This window comes from Colobus angolensis, unplaced genomic scaffold (assembly GCF_000951035.1).
Source record: "Colobus angolensis palliatus isolate OR3802 unplaced genomic scaffold, Cang.pa_1.0 Scaffold9, whole genome shotgun sequence".
Taxonomy (NCBI): Eukaryota; Metazoa; Chordata; class Mammalia; order Primates; family Cercopithecidae; genus Colobus; species Colobus angolensis.
The window spans coordinates 36,840-60,826 of NW_012122931.1; the positions used below are offsets into that span (position 1 = coordinate 36,840).

At 62.7% G+C, this 23,987-nt stretch overlaps 1 protein-coding gene across 2 annotated transcripts in view; it reads right to left on the reverse strand.

Moving 5' to 3' along the window:
• The window catches only part of RXRA (retinoid X receptor, alpha), a 68,056-nt gene that overhangs the window by 24,158 nt on the left and 19,911 nt on the right, over positions 1-23,987 (reverse strand). The window contains exons 2-6 of one of the 2 annotated variants that reach the window (XM_011931106.1): positions 20,469-20,719; positions 14,085-14,235; positions 13,273-13,452; positions 4,872-5,041; positions 304-433 (exon numbers count right to left, since the gene is read on the reverse strand). In XM_011931106.1, the coding sequence (XP_011786496.1) occupies positions 304-433; positions 4,872-5,041; positions 13,273-13,452; positions 14,085-14,235; positions 20,469-20,666 (829 nt within the window). In that variant the 5' untranslated portion in view covers positions 20,667-20,719. Of the gene's footprint in view, positions 1-303; positions 434-4,871; positions 5,042-13,272; positions 13,453-14,084; positions 14,236-14,889; positions 15,810-20,468; positions 20,720-23,987 lie in introns of those variants that run through there. The other variant, XM_011931107.1, reaches the window with a different exon arrangement.

The window sequence follows — 23,987 nt, forward strand, 5'->3', positions numbered from 1 at the left end:
TGTCCCAGGAGGGGGGAGTGTCCCGGGAGGAGGGCATGTCCCAGTAGGAAGGAGTGTCCCGGGAGGCAGGAGCGTGTCCTGGGAAGTAGAAGTGTCCCGGGAGGGGGGAGTGTGTCCTGGGAGGGGGGAGTGTCCCAGGAGGGAGGAGTGTCATGGGAGGTGGGAGTGTGTCCCGGGAGGGGGGAGTGTGTCCTGGGAGGGGGGAGTGTCCCGGGATGGGGGAGTGTCCCGGGAGCGAGGAGTGTCCCGATAAGTGTCCCATCTGCATGGCGTCCCCATCCCCGCCCAGGCCCCACCACTCACCTGCCCGCAGCAGGATGACCTGGTCGTCCAGGGGCAGCTCTGAGAAGTGTGGGATCCGCTTGGCCCACTCCACCAGCGTGAAGAGCTGCTTGTCGGCTGCTTGGCAAATGTTGGTGACGGGGTCATTCGGCTACAGTGGAGGAATAAGAGCAGACATTCAGTCCCAGAAGCCAGTGTACTGACAGAACACAGCCAGACCAGGCCCCACCCCACACAGTGGGCCCATGCAGGGTGCTGAATACGGCCCTCAAAGATGCCCAGTTCCCAATCCCCGGAACCTGGGACTATGCGACCTTGCATGGCACATAGGGCTTGGCAGAGGTGATTAGGTGTGGCCTGAAATTGGGAGGTGGGCCTGCACCACCGGGGGGACCCGGGTCATTGCACGGGGCCTGTGAGAGGGAGGCAGGAGGGTCAGAGGAAGAGATGCGATCACAGACACTGGGCCCAAGGGGAGAGAGAGGCTGCTGGCTTTGAAGGTGGAGGAAGAAGCCATGAGCCAAGGAATGTGGCAGCCCCAGAAGCAGGGGCAGGGGCAGACTCCCCAGCAGAGCCCGCAGGAGCCAGCCGGCAGGCACCTTGACGTCAGCCACCAAGACTGAGTTTGGCTCTCTGGCCACAGAACAGTCAGATAATAAAATGTGTGTGGTTTCCAGACACTAGGTTACGGCAGGACACACGAGTCTCTCCCACAGCTCTGGGAGGCAGGCGCGGGGAGCTGGGGAAATCGGATACGGGGCAGTGTCGGAGCTGGGTGGGACCGACCGCCTTCACCTCTGATGGTCACGGTGGCCCACCCTGGGGACAGGGCTGGCTTCTCACGTTCTAGCAGGCATGGATGTGGGAGCTCGGGAGGGCAGGCGCCTCGGCTGAGACACCAGGCCCCAGGCACAGAGAGAGGGCAGCACTCACGGCTCCTCTGGAAAGCCCTAGCCGGAAGAGGGCCACTCAGTCTCACAGATGAGGGGACCCAGGCGGCCTTGAAGCAGGGCAGGAGGGGAGGGCCCTCCCCAGCTCCTGGCAGGTGGGGCTTGGGTCATGGACCTTCTGTATTCTGAGTAAGGGGAACTCAGACGACGGCCCCCTCGGTGGTGCCGCTGCAGGAGTAACGACTGTCAACAGGATTCGGGGATCCCTCACTCCAGGGCATCCGCCGAGGAGAAAAATGCCTCCCTTTGAAGAGCTTCCACAAACAGAATCCACCTGCTCATCAGAGACGTGCAGCCTAAACGCAGCACCCGGCGGGAAAGGCCTCTGAGGGCGGAATGAGAAGGCCCCCGAGGAATGGCACAGAGACTCACCAGGACCCTCAGGAGAGGCCAGGGCAGCCCTTGGGGGCCCGAGACAGAAGGGGTGCACAGAGGGGTGGGATCCCTCAGCTGAGAGGGGTTGACCACAGGTCTGTAACTCACTCATTTCTCTGCAAACCTTCCATGAGCAGCATCCACAGCCCCCAGCACTCACACGACTCCTGGCTCTGTGCTCAGCGCCCCCCAGGCCTGCCACAGCCAGGCCAGCTTCTCAGCCTCAGCCTCTCCTTCTATCACACTGGGGGCTGAAAGGGGCCCATCCTTCTTGCCTGCCCATCGGCCTCAGGGCATCCCTGAGAAAGGATCGAGCAGGCCTGGCAGGGGCGGGGGGATGTGGGGAAAACCAGCCCTGAGCACTGTGTCTGCAGCAGGTGGCTCTGCTTGGGATCCTTGTACCCAGGACTTCCAGCCACTGGCCGGCCACTCTCGGAAGCCAACACAGGGCCCAGAGCAGGCCCAGGTGACAGGCTGGTGCTATGGGTAAGGAAGGAGAGCCTCAGGCCCTCCTGAGCTGGCTCGGACCTCTGCAGGAGTGGGCACAGGGGTCACCATCTGTCATATGCCTGCAGTGGGCATAGCCAGGACAGGGAGCAGAATGTGGCAGGCTGGAGAGCCAGGAGGCTGGAGCCGAGAAGGAGGCACACTCCTGGCAGGTGTGAGGCTCTGGCTCCAGTACCAGCAGGGCTAGGCCTGAAGGGGGTCCCCTCGGTAGGGAGGGACAGTGCAGGAACCCAGCTCCACCTCCCTGTGTGGCCTCGGGAAAGGACTAACCTCTGTGAGCCTCCCATTCTCGCCTGGAGATCCAACGTGCCTTGTGTAACAGAAGGCGTGTGATGGATGGGCTCTACTCCTGCCTAGAAGTGTCCACAGGACCTGCCCAGGCCCTGCCCTGCGCTGGGGAGAAACCAGGCACCAGGACCGCGACACCGGGCAGGCTGCCCCCTCTCTGGACCTCAGTTTGCCCATCTGAGGGAAGGGGCCCAGTGAGCGGTTCTGGAAGTTGGACCCAGTCCAGGCCACAGGGGAGAGCGTTCAGTGTGAGCCCAGGCACAGCAGGGAGTGAGCGGGCACAGAGAGACCCCGTCCCCGTGGAAGACGTATTCTTCATCCCCAGCGAGTCCTGCCTGCCTTTGTGGTTCTAAACTCCCTCAACTTTGATGCAGTGAGGGAGAGAGCAGATGGCAGATTTCCGCCCCCCCAAATAGTGTCCTTCACAAAATAAAAACTTGGCAGCCCTTTGTGCATCTGCCAAACTTGTTTTTGGATTTTCTGCTGGATCATGAAACCCTCACAGCCACCCTCCCTCTCCTGCCCTCCACAGGGCTGCTGGGGCGGGCGCAGGGCAGGGCAGGTGTGCAGACCAGCCAGGGCTGGGGGCGGGTCTGCACCTGTCGCTCACGGGCCTGCCCTCCGCAGGGCTGGTGGGGCGGGCGCAGCGCAGGGCAGGTGTGCAGAACAGCCAGGGCTGGGGGCGGGTCTGCGCCTGTCATTCACGGGGACGGCTCCTCCGGAAAGAAGGCGCCTGTTGTGGGGGTCCCATGCACCTTCTCCCCACCCCGGCAACCCCAGTCCCCGGCCAGAGTAGAGGTCTGAGCAGAACCAGGGACGTGAGGGCAACGGGTTGTCCTACCCAGAAAGGGCAGGAAAGCAGGTCCTGACCCAGCCACGGGACCTCAGACAAGAGCAGACCCCCACCCTCAGACAGACAGAGGCAGTGGGGCTGCGGGCCCTGTGTGAGTGCCAAGGAGCAGGGTGGGGTCGCTGTCCTTGACCAAAGCTGGCGGTGAGGAACAGCAGAGCCGTCACCAGCAGCCTCGTGGGGGCAGAAATTAACCCACCACACATCTTACCCTGTGATCACACCTCACCCTGTGATGGCCAGTGCCAGGGGCCACAGAGAAAAGAGCAGGTGCTCTCAGCCCACATCACAGGGGCAGTCCCCATCCTGGCGGGGGCACAAATGAAGGCCAGAGGTACCTCAGCTGAGACCAAAGCCTGAGGAAGAGCCAGAGGGCCCAGCTCCAGGCCACGGGAGCCGCAAGCAAGAAGGGGCAGGGGGGTGGTGGGCAGGGGTACAGTGACCTGCAGGGCACACCCAGCATGGAGGGCAGGCTGGTGTGCCCGGACCCACAGAGGGACAAAGGTCGAGGCGACCTCATGGTCGGCCTGTACAAGGTCTTTGGTGGCCACGGGGCTCTGGTCCCAGCCCGAAACCCACACGGAGACACGGGTGAAGACTGGACACCACGGTGACCGTGGCGAAGACGCAGGGGCCCTGAGGGCCAGCTGGACCCAAGTCCCCGGCAGCAGGAAGCTTAGTGTACAGTTCTGAACCTTCACTCGGGCAGCCAGGAGCTCACCTGCCCAACCCCCGGCACAGCTGGAGCTGCCCCCTCAGTGGGGCCTGGGACAAAGGGGGGTCTCCCAGCCAGACAAGCTCACCAGGGAGCAATGGGTCCCGAGCAGTGCAGGTTCCTGGGCCTTAGGGTAGGAGGGGCTCAGAACGCACCTGTGCCACCCTCCCTGGCAAGGCCACAGCCAGAAGCAAGGATGCCACAGAGAGGGAGCCAGTAACAGGGAGGGTCCAAGGAGGGGAGGACAAGGCCAGGGAGTCTTGAATCCAACACCTCCGGGGCCAGTTGGAACCAGCCCAGAAGCGCCTGGGAGCAGGGCTGTGGCCCACCCAGTTCTCCTCCCCTTGAGGCTGTCGGGGTGGGAGGGGGCAGGAGGGTCAGCATGGAGTGACCAGCTGGGGTGCTGCGGAGCTGCTTCCTGCGTCTACAGCAGCCACCGAGACTGCTGGGCACCTGCCCAGGGCCACACGGCTGCAGGCAGAGCCAGCCCTGGAACCAACCTGCAGAACCTCTTGCCAGGGCTTGGCCTCCTCCCACACCTTTTCCAAGGGGCACCAGGGAGCAGGGACAGCCTCTGCACCCAGAGAGGCCAAACTCCAAGGGGACACAGCGGCTGAGGCCCCAGCAGAGATGGCCGAGGAGGAGGATGTGGCTGCAGGGCCCCTGGCCCCCGGCCCCTGCCCCAAGGGCCACCCGTGCATGGGCCAGGAGAGGAGAGTGCCGCCCAGCTGGGGCGAGGGGCCCACAGGGCCACCTCGGGTAAGAGGCTGAGCTGAGGCGGCCACGGGGCCCAGGGCAGCCCCCAGGACCTCTCTGGCTCATCAGCTGCTCAAGTGGGAGGGTGAGTGAGTGAGGGAAACTGAGGCAGGTGGGGCTGCCCACCCCCGCAGAGGCGGTGACTCACCGAGCTGGGGTTCAGCCCCATGTTCGCCTCCACGTAGGTCTCAGTCTTGGGCTCCACGGCCAGCTCAGCCTCCAGGATCCTCTCCACCGGCATGTCCTCGTTGGCGCCGCTGGTCGACTCCACCTCATTCTCATTCCGGTCCTTGCCACGCTGCCGTTCCTCCTGCACGGCTACAACCCGGGAGGTGCGGGTCAGCCCCACACTCAGCTGGGCCAGTGGCTCCCAGGGAAGGCTGTCCTGGCCAGGTGGTGCCAGCTCCCAGCCAACACACCAACAACACTGGCATCCCCACCACCGCTGGGTGATGGAGACCCCATTTCTGCCCCATGCCTGGCCGTGTGGCTGTGTGCTCTGAGAACAGAGGCCAACTCTCATTAATTCCAATTAATGTTCACACCAGGAGCCTGCCTGGGGCCTGGCAGGAGACAGTGCAGCAGGGACCCCAACATGGGGCGAGAAAGGCCCAAATGGTCTATGGACTCAGGGAAAACCAGGAAGCCTTCCTGGAAGAGGTGTCGATGTGACTGGAGGAGGAGGTTGCAGAGGAATCATGGCTCAGACTGGAGACACGGTCCCTGCAAAGGCCCAGAAGCAGAAGCTGAGCACACACATGAGGCGGCACAGGGGCACCCATGCTGGCTGAGGGCCTGGACAAGGGGAATATCCAGGAGGTGAGAGGCTCAGAGACACCTGAGCAAGCAGGAAATTGTGCACCTGCAGACCCCACGCCCCTCCCAATGACACTAGGTCCTGCCAGAAATGGAGGGCAGGCGCCCAGCCCCACCCTGGCCACACAGAGGCGGCCCACCCAGCTCCACCGACCATGCCCCAAGCAGGGCACCAGGATGCCTTTCAATCCACTCCAGGAAGCAGCCACTCCAGTGGAACCAGAGGCTGAGCATTAAGGTAAAATAGAGCGATGCTTGCAGGCAGCAGGAGCTGCATCAGGCATGGGCTCCAGTCAGCTGACTCCAATCAGCCCTGGGGGTGGGCGCTCAGCGAAGGGGCCGGAGGCATGAGCCCTGGCTGCCCAGGTGCATGTGGCTTCTCCCGCCCCCAGCTTCCCTCCACCTGGATTTGCCTTCCTCGACTGTCCACTTTGAACACTGAGGGAGCCACCTCAGCCCCTCTGTCAGCCTATCTGGGGACCCCTCACCAGAAGTGCCGGGAGGCAGACTGGGACCCAGATGGAAATTGGACAGATGCATCCACTTGGCTTATGGGCCATTCCCCCGAGACACGTCCCCTTCCCTGAAAGTCCTGAGCTGGGGCTCTGGTCCCCAATCCCACCACCTCCTCCTTCTGTTCCATCCACCACCAACAGCCCCACGGGGCGGGCACTCACATTACCCCATTGTACCGATGAGAAAACTATGGCTGAGACAGAGAAAATGACTGTCCAAGTGAGTAAACAGCAGAGCCAGAAAAGCAACAGGGACCGTCAGGTCCTACAGCCACCTCTGTCCAGCACAGTTCCACGCCCGTACTCCAGTCAAGGCCTCTCCACTCTCACCCTGGAAATGCCCCTCCCGCTGTATCTCCTCCGAGCTCAGACACGGACTGGGGGCCAATTCCTCCCTCTCTGTGTCCTCCTGCCAGTGTGCTGGGCTGGGTAGTCCCTGACCCAGGCCCCTTCTCTTCCTGGTCTGAGGCCTAGGACGGTGCCCTTCTAAGGGCCCAAAGGTATGGCCTGGTGGAGGGGTTCCTGGAGCTGCCACCTCTCTGGGCCTGTGGCTGGGCTCATCCCAGTCCCTCCAGGATGTCTCAATGGTGGGCAGAACACAAACCTGGAAGCCTGGGGTCCTCGCAGGCACCAGTCAGCCATGGACTGACCATGTCTCATCCCACCCTTCCACCTTCTGGCTTCCAGATGGGTTTGGAAAACAGTGGGAGAACGTATCTGTGCCTCTGGCGCCCTCCCTGCCCCACCTGCCACGGTGTCAGCTGCCACTTTCTCCTGAAGCCACAGTTTCCACTGAGCAGCTGTCTCGGAGCTCTGCAAGCCCCTCCCTTCACACCCCCAGGCCCAGGGTCCCCAGCTCTGCCTGGTTCCCTTCATGCCAGCCACAGCTCTGCAACAGCCACACGTGGATACCTCTCAGCACCACCCTGTGCCAACAGTTTCCCTCATGGCCCACTGGCTTGAGCGAGGGACTTCCGCCCACACAGGGAGACTCTGGCCAGGAGGCCCATCCCCGGCTTCAGGATGCACCAACCAGGCCGAGGGGCCAGCCAGGGACACCACAGTCGGCAGGCACAGGTCTGGCCCTACTGGAAGCCTGATGGCGGGTGGGGGCAGGATGGCGAGCAGGGCTGGTGGGCAAACAGCAACGGTCTGGCAGGGGCTGCAGAAGGTTCCAGTCAGCTCCCACATGGGACTTCCATGAGCCCTCCAGAGGGCAGTGCTCACCTGGAGCAGGGTCACTACTGACACGACCCTCTGTAAGGGTCCTGCGCCTATACAGCCGGCCCCACCCACGCTGAGCAGCCCCTGGGGCAGGAAGCACCCACACACGTGGATCTCAGCCAGCATCTGAGCTGCGGGGGACTGGAACCTCCACTGGCCCAGGTCCCTGAGACCCTAAGGATGAGCAGCAAGGGCAGAATTCTGAAGTCTCAGTGCCAAGACATAGATGGCACTGCTGTCTTCCCAGAGGGAAAGCTGAGGCTCTGAGAGCCAAAGGGGCAGGGCTGAGTGCTCAAGACAGTGAGCAGGATCCGACAACCCCAGCCCCACACAGCCTGCTAGCCTGCCACAGCCCAAGCAGCCGTGTGGCCCCGGCCAAGTCCCCTGACCTCTCTGTGCCTTGGCTCCCTCGTCCGCAAGACGAGAATGACAACGCTCACCCCCAGGATGGCTCCAAGAGGAAGCGCCAGCACACAGGGGGCCTGGAGGTGCTCAGAGCTGTCACCGCAGCCTCCCACCCCACGCGCCAGCCCGGCCCAGTGCCAGGGATTTTCTCCTGCTCAAAGGTAGCCCCAGGGCATGGGGAGCCCCAGACAAGGGTGGCCCTGAGCGAGGGGCCTCGCTGCCAGTTCCTCCCCAGGCGCCTGGGGCTGGGTTCCTTGGCACCTGCCTCCTCCGCCAGGGCAGCCGAGAATTAATTAGCGAGTGTTTTGTGAAGCACTTTGAAGCTGTGAAGGGCCCAGCAGCTCTGCCCAGCATCATTATAAATATGATCGCTTTATTTATAGGCTGGGGGGCAGGAGGGGCCGGGATTTATGCTTTGCCAGCACAATCACCTTCTAGACGAAGTCATGCTTGACTCATGTTCCGCTGGCGCCGGAGGCCGGGCGGGAGGCGTCTATAAACACAGAGCCTCTTTACCCTCCAGCCCCGAGCGCAGCGACTGGAGGAGGCAGAGTGGAGGCACGGAGGAGGCTGCTCGGAGGCAGAGGAGGCTCACACGCCGCAGCCCAGTCCTCCCAGGAAGACCTGAGACTCCCGCCCAGGCGGCCCCTCCCCAGCATCCGTGGGGTCCCGGGCCTCCGGAGACAAGCTGGCCTAGGACTTGGGGTGCAGCAGCAGCCCCTCAGAAGCAAGGGCCATCTCTGACCTGCCACAGCCCCCCAGAGTCGAGCAGGAGGGAGGGGGTCTGGGAAGGGCAGACAGCTCCGAGACAGGTATGTCGGGGCCCAAGGGCATCCCCAGCCCCACTGGCTCCTCTGCCTTGGGTAGTGGCAATGGCTGAGTCCTTCCTCTGTCCCTTGTGCAGCCCACGGCTGGGCCCAAGATAGGCAGGACTGAAGTCCACCAAACCATTCTGGCCTCCTCTTAAGGGTGAGGTGACAGAGACCCAGAGAGCGGTGCCAGAGGCCACGCCGCAAGCTAGAGTCTCTAGAGGGAGTGGCTTACCTTCCCTCCAGGGCTTCAACCTAGAGCCAGGCATCAGAACACGAGAACCGTGCACACACACATGCACACAAACCATGTAGACATACACACACACACACACACACACACACATACCACACCACACACACACCACACATACACACCACAGCCACCCCCATATACCACACAGACACACCACACCCACACCCACACATGACCACTGTTCTCCAACGCTGCCACCAGCCACGCACAGCTCTCTCATCACAAGCTCTCAGGGGTCTTCCTGATATCTCCAGCCCACCCCAGATGAGGAACCTGAGGACTGGGCAAGGCAAGGTCGCTTGCCCAGTGTCAGAGGCCAGAAGGCAAGAGGGCCACACCTGAGCCCAGCCGGGGCTCCCTTCCCACAGCAGAGACCTGTGGGGCCAGTCACATCCCTGCAGTGCACACACACACACACATGTGCACACACACATGCACACATGCCAGACACTGCTGTTTCCACACCCAGTCCTTCAGAGCTGGAGGGTGGGCACAGGAAGCAAAGGCACGCAGGGAGGAAATGGGGAGCAGGCTTCCTGGGGGAGGAGGAGGAAGCAGAATGGGGGGCAGGCATTGCCCCCTCTAGGCCAGTGTCTCCCCCCACCACCCCGGGTGGAAGCTAGGTCTCTTCCATCGGACTGGGAACCCCCAAGCGTGAGGACTGTCTTCCCCATCACAGCACATGTGCCTCCGGGCCCCCCAAGCCCTGCCACCCCCGGCTTCAGCAAACAGGCCCAGGCTCAGCTTGGCAGAGGGACAACACCCACCACGCATGTCCCCCCACCTCTGCCCACCCCTGGTCCCGGGAATGCTGCAGAACGAGTCCCTCCTGGTGGCTGCCTGCGCGTGCAGGCCCTATTGCCCAACCGGAGATGCTATCAGCCTGTGGTATCCTACAGCATACGGGTGGGAACCCATCTGCCCCAGAGCCAGAGTGGGCCCTTGCCGGGGGCAGAGTCACCGCATGGGGGCACCTGGGCCATCCCGCCTTCAGCCAGCCCTGGGACCAACCCGAGGCGACGTCCTCGCAGCACTGCACTGGCACGCAACGCCTCGGCTCCAGCCTCAGTTTCTGGGAGTCTGACCACAAACCAGGCCGAGGGACCACGTGGCATCAAGGCCAGTGAGCGTAGCTGCCTGCCAGGTGCCTGACACTCAGGAGGGCTCAGCCCCCAGAGCCGACAGCTCCCATCCTGCACGCTCTGGGCCACAGGCACCTAGCGTTGGCCAACTTGGCCCCATAGCTTTCTCCAGGGCTACTGCAATGCCCCACCCATGCAACCAACAGCCCTGCCCTCCGCTGCCAGGGAGCCCTCCTTGCAGGGTTTGCCCCAGGAGGAGAAAGGGAGGGTCTGCATTTCAGGACCCATCTGGAGCCAGATGCAGGCGGGGCAGGAGGGTGCCTCCCAAGTCCTCCCAGCCACTGGTCCTGTGTGGGGTCCCTGCAGGGCGAGCGCCTAGGCTGCACGTGGGGCCCCACCCCTGCCCAAGAGTAAGACGCTCCACAAGTCTGGCTGTGCAGCCCACACAGCCAGGGTAGGGGAGGCAAGAGACTCCCCCTATGCACGAGCAGAGGCACTGGCAGCAGGGCACGTTTGGCATGGGGGCCTCACCGCCTCCTCGCCGCCCACGCAGAGGCGCCCTCCACGCCGAGGCTGAGTTCTGCAGCTGTGTTTGGGGCAAGAGCGCTCGGCAGCAAGTTCCTGCCTCAGAATCCTGCTGGAGGCAAAGGGGAGGGGGTCCATTGACAGCAGCATTTTCTCTCACGGCCCTAAGTCCGGTCTCCAGGGCTGTGCACTGCCAAGAGGAAGGACAGAGAGCAGGAAGGACTGGCAAGAAATGGGGGCCACGCCTGGTGCTGGCTCTCAGACCTCCCCACGGCTCACCTCTCTGTACCCCATTTCTCTGTCTTGCAGGTAAGAGGTGAGTAAGACCATGCATGGGAATCAGGAAGGGGGTATCCAGTCCAGGGTGGCCCCCCAGATCGGGGGACTCCTAACAGGACCCAGTCACCAGTGGGCACCAGGGGAGGGGTCTGACCAGGTGACTCCAGGTCCCCCCAGCCCCAACACTGCACGGGTCCACTGAGATGAGATGGGGTGTCATCCCCAGGCTTTGGGGGGCCCAGGCAGCTGGACTCTGATGATCCCAGGCACATGGATGACCGGGCTGCAGGGCCTCAGGAAGGAGTCAGTGCAGCCTGGAGGGCCCGGGACAGGGCTCAGAAAGGCCAGCCCTGACTTCTGAGGGCCAGGTGTGATGGCAGCCTCAGACTTCATGGACAGTGCTCCCTGCATCAGGCTTGTGGTGCCGACACGTTTTCATTCCTCAGGCGTCAACAGCCCTCCTGCCTGCCTGCATCTCACCGGGTGCCCGAGGCAGGGTCTGGGCTCCCACAGTGCCTGAGCTTCCCCTAAGTCTGCACCGGCTGCACCCTGGGGTCCCCCTGGTTATCTGGTGATCACTTTCAAAGGACAGTGAGCTCACTGCTGTAGGCCCAGGCCCGGCACCAGCCATGCACAATGCTCTCATCTGCCACCAAGCTCACAGGGGTATTCCCGAAGACCCCAGCATCTGAGAGTGGTCTCCGCTAAACCAAGCTTTCTGTGCTATGGCATCCTCGTGGAAACTGCCAGGCTCAGGCTGCACACAAGGCCTTCCCCACCCGGCTCCAGCCATGCCTCGGGCCTCCACCCCAGAATAGGCCAGTCTCCACGCCTGTGCACAGGGGCCCTGGCCACTGCCTACCCTATCCATGCCTGCCCCTGTCCCAGTTTCCATCTTCCAGGGACAAAGCTGCACCTGCCACCACAGCAAGCCTTCCTGCCCACACCAGGCACCCAGAAGAACCCGACTGGGCCCACACCTCTCCAGGCTGGGCCCACACCTCTCCAGGCTGGGCACACGCTCCTCTGCCCTCTGGTGAAAGCAACAAGGTATGGATGGGAGCCAGAGCCCAGCATGTGACCCTGAGCAAGGCTTGAACCCTCTGGCCTAGGTTTCCCAGCCTGCACAGCAAAGGGTGGGCCTGAGCACACGCCAGCACTCTGTGAAACATGCATCCCCATCAGAAAGGCCTGACTGGCAACACTGGGCATGGCCACGCCAGCCCTAGAAGGCAGCTCTGCTACGTGGGCACAAGGACCCCATGCCAGCCCGTATGCCACACTCAGCCTCGCGGCCCAAGGAGGAGACCCCGTGGGAGTGCAGGGCCCGGCAGAGGCGCTGATTTCTCAACAGGACCATGAAGGCTGAGACGGCACACACGAGAGAGATGATGAAATGAAAACTGCAGCACGAGGGCCGCCACTCAGGACATCCCTGACAGTGAGACAGTGGCTTGGATCCTGCTTGCAAACCCCACCACGGGCTGGCGGGGAGGCAGACAGACACCAGACACACAGGTATGGGGTCTCGGGAGCAGCACAGCAGAGGACAGAGGAAGGGTGTCCTGCAGAGCTGGGGGGACGGGGACAGACCAGCAGATCTTCATCCCAGACAGCACCTCCCACCCCCACAAAGCCCAGGGTACAGGACCCGATGGGAAGAATCGAGGCACACCCGCAAACACGTGAGAAAACCACGACCCAGCGACCCACTCGGAGGCCAGGAATCGCCAAACCTGAGAAGGAAAGGGGATGTGACAGATGGAGACACTGAGGTCCACAGCCAGCCAGGGCTGGGAAGTCACAGCGCCTGTGGGGCCCGGGACTCCGACCCAGGTCTGACTTGACAATTGCGGTGACACTGGGGGAGGGACCTTCCCTGCAAACCGCCCCCAACACAGATTTGTTAATAAGACTGGCACACGGGCACGGTGGCTCAAGCCTGTAATCCCAGCACTTTGGGAGGCCGAGACGGGCGGATCACGAGGTCAGGAGATCGAGACCATCCTGGCTAACACGGTGAAACCCCATCTCTACTGAAAAACATACAAAAAACTAGCCGGGCGAGGTGGCGGGCGCCTGTAGTCCCAGCTACTCGGGAGGTTGAGGCAGGAGAATGGCGTGAACCCGGGAGGCGGAGCTTGCAGTAAGCTGAGATCCGGCCATTACACTCCAGCCTGGGCGACAGAGCCACACTCCGTCTCAAAAAAAAAAAAAAAAAAATAAGACTGGCACAAAAATACAAGGAAAGGAGGAACTGCTCCAAGAGCCTTGGGGGCCATCCGGCGGCCCTGCAGGGTTGCAGCAGAGTTGGCCTCGGGAGGAAGCCGGCCCGGAACCAGCCCTGGCATCCAACAGCTCAGAAGACGCCCCTGCTCCACCTCTCCAACCTAAGCAGCACCACCTGAAGGTCTCCTTGACCATCCCCTCGCCAGACAGCCAACGCCAGCCAGAAAATGCCGCCCGGGGCCCATGTGCGCCCACGCTTCGGGCCCCGCCGCCACTCCTGCCTCAGCCTTGCCGTGCCTCTGTCCAGGCCACTCACTCCCTGCTGTCCATCTTGGGTGTCCATGCACAGGCCCCGGCCCCACTGCTTGTCCAACACCTGCCCGCGCCCCCACCCGACGCCGTGGCCTACCTTCCCGCTTCATGCCCATGGCCAGGCACTTCTGGTAGCGGCAGTACTGGCACCGGTTCCGCTGCCGCTTGTCAATCAGGCAGTCCTTGTTGTCGCGGCAGGTGTAGGTCAGGTCCTTGCGCACCGTCCGCTTGAAGAAGCCCTTGCACCCCTCGCAGCTGTACACCCCGTAGTGCTTGCCTGCGGGACAGGGCAGGGCAGGGCTGGGGAGCAGCCACCGCGCCGGCAGGCAGCCCACCCCGCATCCAACGCCACCACTGCCAGCTGGCGGGCCAGGCCTCAGGAAGGGACCTGCTGGTCTCTAGACCCCTGCCTGGGCTCAGACCGGGCCCCGGCCTTGCCCTCTCTGCTCCTCTGAGGACAACTGGGGAGTGGGGCAGGGACACATCCCAGCTCATCAGGGACCAGAGCCCCTGGCAAGTCACCTGCTCTGTGTCTGCACCGTGCAGCCCGTTCTTCCCTCTCAGGCTGTCGGGGGCAGTGGCACAGCACAGGCCCCTTGCCCAGACCCAGCCAAGGGAGGAGGCACAGCGCTGGCTGCCCCCACACTGACCCTGCCATCAGCAGCCACCTCCTCTCCGGAAGCCTCAGGCTGCCCTGTGCCCCACCCCACCCAACACACGCTGTCCCACAGACGTGAGAACCCTGGAATGGCCTCGTGGAGCCCTGGGAGTGGGCCATGGCCCAGGCGCCTGCCTCCCTGCACCCTGGCCTTGGGTCCTGCTTAGCCCACAGGAGGGTGACTTGGGGAGGCCTCCAGACCCTGCAGTGGCCTGACAACCCTGTCCCACCGGCCCCCACAGCAGCAGTACCTGAGGAGCGGTCCCCGCAGATGGCGCAGATGTGCTTGGTGAAGGAAGCCATGTTTCCTGAGGGGTGGGCGGGGACCTTGAGGACGCCATTGAGGCCCAGGGGGGGCTTGATGTCCTCGCTGCTGCTGACGGGGTTCATGGGTGAGCTGAGCTGGGGGGGCAACCACAGCGGTCAGTGGGGGGCACATCACGTTCGTCCCTACGTCCCCCAGAGCCCTGCAGCAAGGATGGCGCAGCCATACCCCCGACTTCACACACAGACACCGAGGCCAGAGAGGGTCGTGCCCCCCACCCGCCACGCTGCTCCGGAGCAGGGGAGCCACTGTGCGTGCTGAGCGAGGCCAGCAGAGGCTGCAGCAACCTCAGGACTCGCCCACAGCAGACCCCAGGCCTCTGTGGAAAAGGACCCCTTGGCAACCCCCCAACACATGGGCGGTCCCTGCTTGCACCCCCCCGTCCACTGCCCACCTAAATGAGAGCTGCCTCTCATTACTGAGCCCCTGGCAGTGCCCAGCCCTGCTGGGTGCCCCCGGACACTCCATGAGGCAGGCACTCTGGGGGGTCCCAACCCACAGATGAGGACGCCGAGGCCCAGTCCCCAGGACGGAGGAGGGCTGGGGACCCTCCAAGAACCACACATGTACCCCACCACACCGCAGGGCAGGGGTCCTGGTCACGTGACACAGGAGAGGGGAGTGGACACCCCCGGGCATCGGGTGGCACGACACCACTGGCCTCTCCACACACCCCTCCGCCCCACCCGCCAGCCCGCACGCTGCCGCCCGGGCAAGCGTGGGAAACTCACCCGGTCACCCTGGTAACAGCTGCAGCGTGCAGTGACACAGCAGTTTTGGTTCCGCTGCCTCCACCCAGCTCTGCAGTCAGTGCAGAGGACCCACAGGCGCTTCCCGCTGCATCCTGCCAGCCAGCCCGGCTGCGCACAGCACTGAGCGCTCGGCCAGGCAGCCCCCAGCCTCCACTTCTGCAAACCCCTGCCACCGCTTGTGCGCAGGAAGCTCCCCTCCTTCCTTCCTCAGGCCTCCAAATCCCATCCCCCCCTTCTCACGGGACAGGAAGAGTTTGAGGCTCAATGCAAGCAAAGCAAAAACCACCCCAAAGCCGCCTTTCACACGGGCCTCGGTGCCTGGGATGAGTCTTCCAGCCCCAGTTTGTTCTGGCTTCTAAGTTCTTCCTCGGTCTGCCCAGGTGGGCTGTGAGGCTCTGCGAGGATGCTTGGTCTCCGCAGGCCTCAGGCGGGCTGCAAGAGGCCAGGAGGTCCCCTGTGACAACTCAGCACAGTGGGGGTGCCACAGTGGGGGCTCCAGTCACCGGAGAACCGGGTGGCCACCGTGTGACTCGCCAAAGCCCAGCGTTCACGTCCACAGGCACCAGGTGCGCTTCTCAGAGAAGGGAGGGAACTGAAGGGGCAAGAGAAGGCCCCAGATGTTTGCTGAAGGGCACGGTGCCTGGGCTTTGCACCCACACTTGCCACTCCCTGCATGAAAAACCCTGGGGGCCCCAGATGCAGAGGCTGTGGCTCAGGGATGTCAGGGGCTGGCCAAGGTCACACATGGTCCCCCCACTCTGCGGAAGGTGAAAAGTGAAGCCCCTGAAGGGACAGAGCTCGCCCAAACTAAGTGCCCAGCTGGCCCTGCCCTGTGCTGGGCTCCGGGAGGCACCAGGGGACAAGGCCCTGCCCGGCCCTCCGGGTCTCGCTGGTCTAGTCGCTGTCTTGCTTGGAGGCACTGGAGGCCCCAGAAGTGGATCCCTGGCTCCGGATTCTGCCTGCCTCCTCCGTTCTCGTGGGACACTGAGAAAATTATTTAATCACCGTGAGCCTGAGTTTCCTCATCTGCAAAACTGGAACGTTAGTGCCTACTTCTTTTCTTTTTTTTTTTCCAAAACAGGGTCTCACTCTGTCGCCCACGCTGGAGTACAGTGGCACAATCATAGTCACTGCAGCCTCGAATTGCTGCGCCTAATCGATCCTCCTGCTTCAGCCTCCTCAGTAGCTGGGATTACAAGTGCATGCCACTGCACTCAGCTATTTTTTTTTTTTAATAGCGGTGGGGTCTCAACTATGTTGCCCAGGCTTGTCTCCAACTCCTAGGCTCAAGCAATCCTCCCACCTCCGCCTCTCGAAGTGCTGGGATGACAGGCGTGAGCCACCGCGCCCGGCCAGTGCCTCTCAGAGCCGATGTGAAGGTAACTGAGTCGCTCCCTGCGGCAGGGCTCAGAGCAGAGCTGGCAGACAACTCGCTGTCTTACAGGGAGGCCGGCAGCTACAGTGGGGACTCAAGCCTCCTGGAGGAGACGAGCCAGGGACTGGGAGGAAGAAAGGGGTGTCCCAGGCAGGAGGGCCCCCAAGCCAGTGTTCAGAGGTGGGGAAGCAAAGGGCTTGTTTGCAAGAAGGGAAGAAGTAGGTAGAGCCAGGGCGGGATTAGGTCAGAGCAGGGGCAGCAAAGGCATCCACAAGCAGGAAGTGTTGGGCACCCTCGCTGTGTGCCCTAGCACTGGGGAGGCACCGAGGCATGTGAGCAGGGGGTCCTTGGGCCAGAGGCTGAGGGAGCACAGGCCATGACTCTGCAGGTCCAGGTTGCTCGGAAGCACAAAGCAAAGGAACTCACGCACTTCCTCTTCTAGGTTGCCCCAGAACACCTAGGGTGGATAGGGATCCACCTGCTGCCTCCCGGCCCCCCATCTGCAGTCCCTCGGGCCTAGCACCTGCCCTGGGTAAACTGAGGGAGCGCCAGAGCAGCCCTGGCCAGGAAAGGGACTCCAAGCAGGACAGAATGGCAGACGGTCACCCTCCCTCTCACTGTCACGGCCAAGCCAGGTCCCGTGCTGAACTCAGGGTGCATCCCTGGCTCCCCTAGACCTCAGGGAGATCAGAGGCTCTGGCTAGCCCAGTGAGTCCAGGACCCGGTGAGACCCTGCATGTCTGAGAAGAGTGGAGCCCGGGCTGAGGTGCCCATCCTGGCTGCAGGCCCTGAGGCCACCCACCTTGCCTCTCTGGGCTCACCTGGAAGATGGTCCAGGCTGCAGAAGCGAGGCTGTGCCAGGACGGGGAGGCCAGACACGCATTCTTCCACCCTTCCAGCCCCAGGCTGCTGGGTCTCAGGTTGGCTTACAGCCCCTGCAGCGCAGCACGGGGCCACCCCCGGGGTCTGCTTTGGTCTGTCCCTCCCTCCCAGTGGTCTCCACAGCCCCCCAGCTATCCAGGGTCTCCTCCCACACTCCCTGCTCCAGCTCCCCAGAGAGCCAGGCCGTCATTGTTGCTTTGCTGGAGCCTCAGGACTCCATGCATGGCCAGGGTGGGGGACATCCCATTTCCCCTTTCAGATCCTTGGCACTTATTTCAGTTCCCGCCGCCTGAATGCCCCACCCAGGTCTCCTGCCCGTCTCTTGGCTCTCTCCTCACACCCACCACACCCTTCCTTCCTGAGCCCCTGCAGGGTCTCTCCACCAGCCCTGACTTGGGAAAGGCCCACTCTGCGCCAGGAGCAGGCCCAGGGGCCTTGCTGGGGCTCATCCGTCCAACAAGGCAGGAGCAAACCAGCTCCTCCGCACACTCCCCTCTGACCTCAGTCCCTGGTGGGTGGGTGCCGGTGCTGCCCTGCTTCCGACCCCATGAAGCCCGCTCAGCGTCCACCCTCCCTGTACACCATCACAGCCCCACAGGCCCCCGGCAGGCGCTGCTGCCAGGAGGCTTTGCTGGAGCTCAGAGGCCTTGACACCAAGTCCAGCTCCAGGCTGGGCACTCAGAAGTGCTCTGTGTGGAAGCTGGCGCCAACTCACTCCGCCAATACCTGCGACGTGCCCAGGTGCGCCGACTGCAGCCAGGCAGGCTCTGGGACACTGTGGGGAATGTCCCCCAGTGAGAGCCTCCAGACCAGGGAAGAGACTTGGGACAGCTCAGGGGCCAGGCAGCTGCGGTCTGGCCTGGCTCTACCCAAGCCCCCCCAGACTCCTATTTCCCCGCCAGGAGGGGTCAAGTGGCCTGGACGCGGCCACGTGGAAGGCCCTTCCTGCCATGGATTTGAGCAGGCAGAAGGCAGTGCTTGGCAGAATGCCTGGCCCTCCCCAACAGCAGCAGAAGTCAGAGAATCTCTCTGGCTCCAGCAACTCTGACTTTGCGGTTGTGGTTTTGGGGCTGGGAGTGGGGGCACATCCCTCCTGAAGCCCTACTCACACTCCCATGAATGTGAGGAACCCCAGGGTTCCAAGACAAACTGCTGAGGCCTCGAAGTTGGACTCAACCCCCAGGGAAGGAGCTATGGGTTCTGGGGAACCAGGGCCAAGTCAAGCATGGGCCTCAGACCACGGCAAACTAACTGCGGGTGAGACCCACAGCCCAACGGCAGACCGACGCCAACGGCGGCCGGGCAGGGAACGTCTGGGGCAACCCACGTCTGCTCCTCACCCACACCTACCCCGGGGGCCCTCGCCAGTGTCAAGGGGACCTGCACCACTCACTCCCAAGCAACTTGGCTTCGACAAGCCTCCACTTTGTGCCAGGAGCTGGCTGCACAGGAAACAATAGAGAACGGCCCAGAAGCAGCGCTGAAAAGCCTCCTCACCTAGTGCTGCCCATCCCCTCCCCAAGAAGAGCTCAACAGTGCCGAGGACACCAGGCACCCCTGAGAATTCTGGGAGCACCACTGCCGCCCGCAGGGGGTAACCTACTGTGCAACAGACCCCTTGGGGTCCAGGGCAGGCGGCAGACCTGGGAGGACCTAGCGAGGGGCATCCTGGGTCCCTGGGACCCAGCAGGTGCTGGCCAGTGAGCCAAGGGACAGGCGGAAGCCAAGTCTTCATCACCCTCTCGCCACAGGGCACCGTGCCGCCAGCAAGAGCAGGGGCAGGGCTGGTGTGCTAAAAATAACACGACCAGGCCTCCCTCGTGCCAGCACCTTGGGCCTGCTGCCTGCTTTTGGAAGGCCAGGTGATATGAGAGGGACACGGACAGAGGCCCCAGGTCTTCTGCACACATCCCCCAGAGCAGAGGGGCTTTGATGGGGTTGGCCCAGAAAGCCAGCAAGATTCTCCAGGGGAAAGGAGCTCGGGAGGTCAAGACCAGCTCTAAACAGGCCCAGGTGGATGGGCGGCAGGCTGGCTCCAGACCCCAACCACAGCCCAGTCCTAGGCCAGGAACAGTCCTGGGCTACCTGGGAGGTGGCATGGGGGCCTGGGGCTAGGTGACCATCTGCTGCCTCCTGGCCCCCTCACATGCAATCCCTTGGGCCTAGTGCCTGCCCTAGGTAAACTGAGGCAGGGCAGCAGGGGGCTTGGGAGTCCACAGGACACATGTGGCACTGTCAGCTGTATGTGGGTAGAGAAGCTGCTAGGGCGAGTCCCACCCTGGTGGGCTGTCCTGAGATGGCACCAAAACTCTGCCATGGAGCCTTCAGCTACTAGGGACAAAGGGTGAAACCCAAACACAGAAATTCAGAGCAGAAGGAGCACCCCTGCTCATCTGGGGAGCCCCTGGAGAGGGAGGGCCGAGTGGGAGTCCGGGAGGTTCCGGCCGGCCAGGTGGAAATCCACAAGCAACCACCGGGAGCCAGGGGAGGAGGCCCAGCCTCGCCCTCCACCCTCACAGACGGGACACCCCAGGGCTGGGCACAACTCCACGAGAGACACTCGGGGTAAGAAGGAAGAAGGGAAGCACGGACCAGGTCTCCAAGTTCCCCACGACAAGACCCGGGCTGTGCCAGGCTCTGCCAGGAACCAGCCCTTCCTGATCCAGAAACAGCCCAAAGGGCCAGGCTGAGCTGGAGAAGCGACTGAGCAAACTTCAACTGTGGAAAAGGTCCCCACACCCCACAGACGGCCAGGCGCCCACAGAGCCATGGGGGAGCCAAGACCACAGAGCACCGCTGCCACACCCGGCCACTGCAGGTCCCAGGGCCGGCATCCCTGAGCGGGGTGCAGCCACCCTGAGCCCGAACACGCCTTCCCTGGGGGCCCTTTGGCCGGCGTGTGAGCAGACACTTCAGGGGAGGACCCCGGGCTGTGTGGCCACACGCTTCTGGGGAAGCAGGCTTAGGCCTGAGGGAGGCCACAGCCTCTCTCTGCTGAGTCCCCCAGTCATGGGAACAAGGAGTCCTGCGTCCTCCAGCATGGGAGGGGGCCACTTGGGCAGAGAACCAGCTGCAATGCACCTCGGCTGATGATCCAAAGGCCCAGGCTCAGCAGTCAGCCCGACCTGGACTCAAACCCCCCATGGCACGCTGCTCCCCGAGGCTCTGTATACCCTGCGTCCAGCCGGGAGATCGCAGCACCTACCTCCCAGAGGCCTCAAGATGAGGTGGCTGCCCTGCAGTTGAAGCCATAGCCCCACCCCCAGGCCCAGCCCTCCCCTTGCCCCAGCCCCGCACTCACCTGGGGGCTGCCAGTGCTGAAGCCCAGGGTGGGCGTGGTGGGCACCGACATGGAGTGGGGGCCCATGGGGGAGCTGATGACCGAGAAGGGCGGGCCCATGCCGTTGATGGGGGAGCTCAGGGTGCTGATGGGAGAATGCAACTGCCCTGGGGAGCCGATGCCAGGGCCCAGGGACGGGTGCAGCGAGGGTGCAGCCATGGAGCCTCGCCCCGTCGGGGAGGTGAGGGAGGAGTTCACCTGGGTGGAGAAATCTGCAAGACAAGAAGCCGCAGGAGAGTGGTCAGCGCAGGTGACGCCGGGCCTCACCAGGTACCTGCCTCCCCAGCTACAGACGCACCCACGGGAAGACCCCGGCACCCTCAGGTGGCCCCGTTGGTCTCGACAGCTCACTGACGCAAACTCACTAGGGGCCAGGCGTGCCCAGAGCTCCCCTCCAAGGCACTGTTCTGCGCCTGACCCTGGCTTTAGGCTGGGCCTGCGGCACATGCAGGAAGAATCCGCTGTGAGTGAGCCCCAGGATGCCTGCCTGGGTTGCTCCAACCCTCAGCACTCCAGGCCCCTCCACCTGGGAAAGCAGAGGGAGGAGGGGCTGGTGGGTGGGACTAGTCAGTCAGCCCCTCTGCCCATCTCCACAGGGACTCAAGGTGAAGGTCTGGGAATAATCACGAAAGGCATAAAGGCTGGTGTCTCCAAGAACCTGCCGTGTAGCAGGACCTGGTCAGTGCTGAGTGTGGGTGAATTTGCGGATCTGGGAGGTCCGCAGTGAGCACTGTGATTCTCCTATTTTACAGATGCGGGAAGCCAGGCCCTGAGTACTCAGAGCTGCCTGTGGCCAAGTCAGGACTGGCAGCGCCTACTGACCCACTGCCATGTCTGTGGCCCTAACCAGCAGGTCACACTGCCTGGGCCTGCTCAGGTGCCACAGCACAGCAGTGTTAGCCCAGGCAGCGGATGCTCAGGCCCCTGGCTCCATGCTCTGAGGTCTGTTTGAGGGGACCAGAGGGGAGGAATGGGGCACTTCCCGTGTGGGCGGTGGGCTGGACCTGCTGGGTGGCTTTGCGCCAGGCCTGGGTGTGTGCCAGGAGCAAGAGGGCAGCCCACAGAGGCCACAGGAGAGGCTGGGACCTCCCACACTCCCGCCTTTCATCTCGGATTTCAAAGCCCCGACCGTGCTTCAGGAGGTGCGCCCCCCCCGCCCCGCACCCTGGAGGCTGGCACAGCGGAAAGGAGGCTCCTAGGTGGCGAATCCACTGCCCATGGGCCTGAGCAGACCACTGGGAAATGTCAGAGCCCAACCAAGGCAGCACAGGACAGCAGCACGTGCCGGGAGCTGGAGGCACTGCCTGCCTGCCCCCACCCTGCCTCCGACGGGCTGGGCACATGGGGCAAGCCACTCTCCCTCTCCGGGCCTCAGCCTTCCCATCTGCAGAATGGCCTCTCGGGCCCTCCGTGCCTTGACCTGTGGCAATCACAGGCACTTCTGAGGAGTCGCGCAGGACCATGAACACACAGAGTGGTTATGACTGAGCCCAAATGCTGCAGGTCAGGGGACACCCCTGGCTGCACCCCTCCACAGCCCCGGGAAGACTTCACCTCCCCGAGCCTCAGAGCAGCCGTGTCCAGGGCACTGGCCCACTCGCTGGGTGCCAGGCTAGAGCGAGAGGAAGCCCTGGGCCAGGCCTCTCACGGGCATCTGCCTCCTGTGCACCCTGCGTCTTGGGGGAACACGGCATGAGTTTCAGGATGCCACCACCACCCGGCAGCATCGGGACTTGGGTCAGTCCTGACCCCATCCAAAGCCGGCACTCTTCCTATCGCACACAGCTCTGCTGCCCCCAACAGCTGTCCAAGGCCAGCTCAGAGGCAGCAGGAACACAGAGGCTCTGCCACCCTGTGCCCACCCCTGGCTCAGGAGCATTTGCCCATTCCTGTCCAGTAGCCTCAGGCCTGCCCCACACACCCCCTCTCGCTTCCCTCCCAGGAAGCAAGGTGCAAAAAGGAGGCCTGGACGCCAGATTCAGCCAGCACTGCCCAGATTCAGCCAGCACTGCATGGGCCTGGCTGTCACTAGTGCCCCATTGCACTCGGGGACAGACCCCACCAGCAAATGAGCCTTGCCTGACCCACTGGAAACCTGTATCTTTCACAATATTGGGAATAAGCCATTTCATTGAACTAAAAACGCAGACTTAAGGCATTCCAGAACCAGATGTTGGTGGCACCTACTGGCAAAGACGGGTACTGCAAACCAGCCCTATTAGTCATTAAACTCCTGGGAGAACAGGCAGGACCCACATGTAGATGTCAAACACCTGCAGCCCAGAAGTCTCCACATCCAGAATCCCCAGGTGCAGAAGGCCAGAGAGAGAACAGGTAGGGAATGACAAGAGAAGGCAGGCAAAAGAGTGTGTCCAAGACAGACAAACACAAAATCAGGTTGCTCACATGAGTCTATGAAATATCTGCATAACCTGGTGTTACTGATTCCCGCAACTCTCAGAGAAGCTACCATCACCAGGCTGTGACAGATAGGGAAACTGAGGCATGGAGAAGGTGTGAGATGAGAACTGCCCCAAAGGCACACTCCCAGAAACCTGCAGCTGCCCCTAGGCCAGGCAACCACTACCATGCCCACCAGGGCACTGTGGGGACCCTGGGAATGCCACACAGCTGCCTCATCACAGCCCTGCCTCACCCACCTTCAGCTGACCCCTGCCAGAGGAAACTTGAGTCAGCTTCTTCCTTTACCAAGCCTCAGTTTCCTCATCTGTGAAATGCAGACAGGCACACCTACTCAGCAGTGAGTTCTGCTCGGCCCCAAGTCCACACAGGCTGAGCCTGGACACAGTCTGGGCCCGGACCCAGTCTGGGCCCTCCTTATCCAGGTCAATCCAAGGAAGCACTATGCTGACTTCAAGGCAGAAGGGACCAGAAAGCACGACTGTGCACAAATCAGCTTTGCAGGCATCTCCACCGGGGAACCCTGGGAGGAGGCCAAGCCATGCAGGGAGCCCAAACTTCAGCACTGCATTCAGAAGCCGGGCCTTGGAGTGGCCCGACCTGAGGCCCCAGGCACCCCTGGGGAGGCCGCCCACCTTTCTTCCTGGTCTCTGGGAAGAAGATGGGAATTTTAAGGACATAGGAGAAGTCACTCCTGGATTCTTCCAGCTTCTCCACCCCACCCCCTGCTCCAGATGTAATCTGGGAAGACTGGGGAGTCAGGGGGACTCTGAATTGGAGGAGGGGACTGGAGGGTTTCTGAGACAGCCTTCCAGGCCACCTCAGGAGCTGAATTATTTAAGCCTGCTGCCCCTGGGCCCCGTTCCCAGCCCTTCCTGTTTACACAGACTCTGTCCACAGCAGACACCTTCCCAGAGCCTGGGTGACAATAGGCTGGGTGTGTTTTCTGGAATCCTCTGGAGAGAGATGCTTTTTGGTCAGGAAGAGAATATTAAAAAAGAAGAGGCAAAAAATGCCTCGACATCCTCTACTCGCAGTGAAGCGCCCTGTGCATGTACG